The following is a 6000-nucleotide window of genomic DNA, read 5'->3' on the forward strand; positions in this document are numbered from 1 at the left end:
TTGAATTTTCAGTAGCCACCATCTTGTTTGATAAGTAAACCATTTTACACAACCAGGGGTGTTCTTCATAACAGTACTTCTAAGCTTAATATTTCATTATTCTTTCAAAATCTTTTATTTTTTTCATCATAAATGGCTATGAATCAGATTTTATATTAACAACTAATTTAATAATTATATAATCCCAATGTCCTGTGTAATACGCAAATAATTACCAGCATCGTATATCAGAGATACGAAACTAAGTTTATTGTTTGGTTGAAGCTTTAAACAGGCGGCTTAGTAATCAGTTAAAATCAATAGAGACGAGTCCCGTTAGTATAGAAAGTCCCCGGACAAGTAAAGTATAGTACATATCATAACTATTTTACAGTTTCCTTATTCGATTATCATTTTTGTATTTCCAACATCTCGTCATCCATCCGTCTGAACAGTATGTTTGAATGAAGACGGGCACCATCGCACATTGTGAATAAAAATTGTATTTAAACCCTAGCTGTTTTATATAACTTTCATTGTATTTATTCACTTCGTACTCATAATCAGATAAACGATTTTGGGTGCGGATTTTTGTTCTGGAAGCTCAAACATTTTCTTCCGATATATATGTCTATCGTTTTTTTTTTTTGAAATTTCGTCAAAAACTATTTTGAGATTTGTGATTATTGTTTTAATTCTATTTCAGAGGTTATGGCCTTCATTAAATCATGGCTTAAAAGAATCACTGGGTGACAAATATACAAAAGAAGTAAATGAAGCTTGGAAAAAGTTATACATGTACATTTGTTATCACATGAAAAGAGGAATGGAAAATCCTGATATGGACTTAGAAGGTTATAGTGTGTACGCAGACCGGTGAAACAGGATTAAGGTGGTGGTAAAGTGAATAATGATGTATACTAAATTCATTTATAACGATTTCACGAGAATAAGTGTCATGAGCTCTTTAGAAAAGTTATTAATATATTTACATTTTAAATGTTACTCTTCATGTGAAATAAATTATGGAATTAAACTGTCCAGCATAGTAGTTTATCATTCCGTCTTTAACTTTGCGTTAGATATTTTTGTTGGAGTAGTTATATTAATATCCAATTTAATTGTTTTTTTGTGTTTTGTGGCTGAGAACAGGTTTAGACATAATGGTTCTTTGTCTGTGGAAATAATTCCATGGAGTCATTTAGATAAAGTAAACAGAATATTTGATTTAACATTATGATCGTTTTATTAGAATACTGCCAGGAAGTATGAAATAACATATATTCCATTCTTTCATGTTTAATTCATTGTTCTAGTTTGATGGAAATCACAGTTTTGGAACAGCCCAAAGTGCAACACCATTTATTACAATAAGTTTACCATAAAGTGACAACATAAATACGGTATTGTCAGTGCTTCAAATATTGTTTTCTAAAAGCTCACCCCAAATCTTAATTCTGGGGCACAACCATTGATACCACAGACAACAGCGTATTGACCATATCGCTATATTATAAGGTGATGTGATGTAATCGCGATTAGGAGAAAGAGGTCAACACAGACACTGTTTATAATTCAGTCATTAACAAGAGTGATAGTTGAAATGTTTATTTTTTCAAAACACTCAGTGACATGATTTAAAAAAGACATTTCTTAAATATTTTCGTAAAAAAGATAAGTATATATTGTAAAACTAAATCTCTCAGACAAAGTTGACCAAAGGAGATTTATATCCCTCCCATGCATGTACATCGAGTATTTATACATATTATACGCTCACATGTTTGATTTTAAGCGTTTATAATGATGGTTAATCAAGAAAAGCGCTTCAAATTTATAGTGTTATTTGTTTTATGGACGTCTATCATATTATACAGTTGTACTTTTAAATAAGTCATCATGACACATTTTTACATTGGTAAATCATAGGATTGTTTCTGTTTCATTTGGCTGTCGTATTCAAACTACCGGCTTTAGTGTTTCCGCTCAGATTTAAAACTGACATGGTGGCTTTCGATAAGATTAATTGCTTTATAAATGGAAACATAACTCTAGCATCGATATCTTTGTTATTGTATATCAACTATTTTACTTTTTAAATTTGTTACTTCAGGGATGTTGTTTGATTAAATCTAAATGTTTCGCAATACTGAGGAGGTTCTACATGAGAAATAGATTACCTTCAATTGTCAAAATCTTAAGTAGTGTTGTGTCCTCAGAGCCCTTCAAACCCGTTCTTTATCCAGCCCTTTGTACTGTGGTGGTTCTAGTGTTATTGACAATTCTTTTGTAGACTTGCCTTAAATAATGATTCTACAGATTTTTGCGGTTTTTTTTGGAATAAACGTAATTAGAAAGAGAGAAATAAAACAGAAAAATTATCAGCAATACAAATTCACCCAAAAACGAAAAACACCAATTTTATACTAGTACTAGTAGATTGCAGCTAGCGACACTGGTTCTTCAAAGTCACTAGCTTAAAACTTACAAGCACTTTTCACCCTTTACATTCTTCAGTAAAATGAGATATTTTCGGGTCGTCTGTTATTCGCGATTGACTCACTAATTTAGATAACAGTAGAAAAAAAAGTCTGGCTGACAAAACTGGTATATTAGATGAGTTCAGTGACTTTGTCCCTCGCGTTTTGATCGACACCATATTGTAGATTTCTAGGGAAAATATTTATAATAGTCTTGATACGTGATTTCTTGTCGATTCTTTCTTTTCTTCTAAATGTAGTCTATTAAAGAGTGATACATAGAAAGGTTATGAAAGTTCTGGTACTGGTCTGACTTTTAATTTACATTGGATGTCGGTTTTTTGTTATAAAAATATTGTTAAACGCTACAACGAGTGCCCGACTTTCTAATTTTTAGGGTACTAGTATTCCTTCAAAGTTCTGGGTGACCTTGCTCAGCGTGATTGTTTGATAAAGACTAAACAATTATATAACATGCTTGTTTCTATACCCTTATCATGGTCTTGTGCTACCAATATATACGTGTACACTTCATATTTGTCGACTTTACAAGGGGGTAACCGAACGCGAATCTATTGACTTGTTCCTTAACAAAAAATGAATCATGACCAAATAGAGTATACATTTATATGGACTTATGCGACGTTTTATATATAGGATGCTTATAACCAAATTATTGTGACCTCGTATGACATGCACAAAAGGGCATTAAAAGGTTATAAATTATTCAAGGTACGGCTTGTAAGATCATTAACCGTTCATGTACTGTAAACAAACTTATTTTCACGGATAATTTATTTCACGTTTTACCCTTCCTAGTCCACTTCGTGGTTATTTAATTTCGCGATTTTTTTAATTTACTGGATATAGTTTAATAAGGAACCATCCAAGTTTTACATATTCGCGACGATTTATATTCGCGTACTTTTTCTACTCGCGAAAGTCGTTGATTTCTCTGTTAGATTATTTTCTTTTCTTTCTTGTTAAAAATAGGTAGAACTTATAATTCCCAGTAATTCCTATAAACAAACCTTATTATAGAATATCTTTGAAAGATCCCAGTTTGATGTCTCATTCAAACCATAGCCTATAGAAGATGCGGACTCGCGCTGCTCGATGTTCATATCATGCTTGTGACATGCACATCAGTGTTGTAGGCGGACATATAGTCTTTAAAATATTACTAAATTATTCCTGCTTCTTTCCTGCTTTCATTTCTTTGAGCTCTGACCATGCTTTTACAGATATTATATTTTGAAATTATTTTACAATAGTAGTGTAATGATTAAATAGAGATGGTGGAAATATATGGTATTACCGAATATCAAATTGTTTAGAATCTTTTTGAATTTTTGTAGATCTAGCATTGCCGATAATTTTTGCTGTGTCTATTTTCTACCTATCTTTTATAGTTTTTGGAATGATATACATAAACTAAATAGTCAAAAATTGTAATTTAAGGGCATTAACTACTATCGAAAGTCATCCAATGTATTTTGTCATTTGGTATCGTGTAGCCCTTATATTATTGATCATTGATTTTTTTCTGCTATTTACAGTTTCAACCCATCTCTTAAACTTTTCAAGATAACACACGAAAACTCGAAAATTTGTCATCCAATAGTGTATGTCATATTGAAATTTTATGTAGATTTTGTACTACTGATCATGTTCTACCAATCAATTCTTTTGGGGTTCGATATGATAGACAAAATCACAAAAATATAAAAAAAAATAGTTGTCAGAGGACAATAATTCCTATGGGATTGAATCTTAAAATTTTCAGTGGAAACGAGAATTAGATAGATTTTGACCGGTTTAACAGATTTGCCTCTGGCAGATTTTCTCTTACTATAATGTTACTAGATAATAAAGCATTTTACAATTATGTTCTATTTTCTCCATGGTTATTATCTGACCGACTGAAAAAATATAATAAATACTCTAAGGAGAATTCATCTTAATTTTGGTTAAAATTGGTTCATTAGTTTTTCAGAGTAGATGATCGTTAGGAAAATTAAAGCGACAAGGGACCACAAGGGACGACTAGTAAAGGCAATATCTCAAATGTCCAAATGAGTAAGATGGACTTAAAACAAAAATATGTAGAACAAAGTCTCCTGTCATGAAATGCTACTCCGAGATAAACGTCTTTTGTTAATCTTAGTCATCAAGAGCAGTGGAGTAAAACACCAGGTTAAGATCTATCTACCCTTAAATTTTCAGATGAAAACCCGTTTTTAGGTTGCTGCCCCTGAATGGTAATTTTAAGGAAATTTTGTAGTTGAACTGATACAAAAACAAACGCCAACATACATAGAAACGGACTATTTGATATTAACTGATGTATTCCTGACTTGACATTTTATTGAAGAAAAATGGTGAGTTTATCCTTGTTTTATGGCTAGCAAAACCTCCAACGTACATGGCTATGTTAAGAATACCGCTAAAATGACAACTTTAAGTGATGGGAATACAGTACAAATAAACTCAAGAACACTCAAGACAGAGAAATACATTGTTATATAAAATACATTACAACAAACAAACAACAGAATAATAACGGACACCTTCTATGAAATTACGAAAGTATACCACAATATATTTGAAGTGTGCGTCACACGAATGTATCAACGCCACAAAAAGCTACTTTTATTTTATCAAAGATATATTTCTAAAAATAAAATACAAAATTCAGATGGAGTTTATAATGTTGTAATTTAATGTGTTGTCTAACCATTACAAGAATATTGATATAGAACTGTGTTTGTAATTGTGTAACTATTTATATTTTGTAACCGTGTCGGTTTTTCTTCTAAATCAAGACTGTGTAAAAACAAAGAAAATCAGTGCATAAATATCATATAAATGAACTGGCTGATGAAGTATCTTAACTCTTACATAAAAATAGAAATTCAAAATAGAATTCAAACCACAAACGATAAGACATAACACAATATCCAAACAGTCTTACAAAAGAAACATCACAACTAAATACATGAATGTTTGATGTATAAATATCGAGACACGTCTGATAGCAATGCAAATTCACACTCGGCAAACACTCTTATTCGCGTATGTATGTCACTTTCAGTACTCTGCAGACTAGACAACGTAGATGGTAATCCACAATCTAAGACGTGGCAAAAATATCATTAGTTAGTTTGGATACAGACACATAGTATAGATCAACCAATTCGTGATGGTGTCGATAAAATTTACGGAGCGTGTATTTTAATCTTTCCTCCTCATAACTGATGGAGCAGTTTCTGCGTAAGGAGTGCTGTATATGAAGTCCAAATAGTTTGAATAGGCACTAGCATAACGTTTCAAGTGAGATGTATACAAATACCATATGATGGTACAGAGAGTATATTACCATCGCGAAATGGGAAATTGACAATTGGGAAGTTGAAATTGTCCCATTTGTCATAGATTTAACTGTGAATTGATTCATTTGTATCAAAGATGAGGGGAAAAATCAAGATAGGAAGCAGTTCTGCTAGTACCAGTAGGATGACCTATTCAGCGATTGGTCATC

At 31.8% G+C, this 6000-nt stretch overlaps 1 protein-coding gene across 2 annotated transcripts in view; it reads left to right on the forward strand.

Moving 5' to 3' along the window:
* LOC143067492 (neuroglobin-like) overlaps nucleotides 1-1020 on the forward strand; it is a 39259-nt gene extending 38239 nt beyond the window's left edge. For both annotated transcript variants that reach the window (XM_076240800.1, XM_076240801.1), the window contains exon 3: nucleotides 686-1020. In XM_076240800.1, the coding sequence (XP_076096915.1) occupies nucleotides 686-859 (174 nt within the window). In that variant the 3' untranslated portion in view covers nucleotides 860-1020. The remainder of the gene's footprint in view (nucleotides 1-685) is intronic.
* The last annotated feature ends 4980 nt before the right edge of the window (nucleotides 1021-6000 follow it).

Source organism: Mytilus galloprovincialis, chromosome 3 (genome assembly GCF_965363235.1).
Source record: "Mytilus galloprovincialis chromosome 3, xbMytGall1.hap1.1, whole genome shotgun sequence".
NCBI classification, from domain to species: Eukaryota; Metazoa; Mollusca; class Bivalvia; order Mytilida; family Mytilidae; genus Mytilus; species Mytilus galloprovincialis.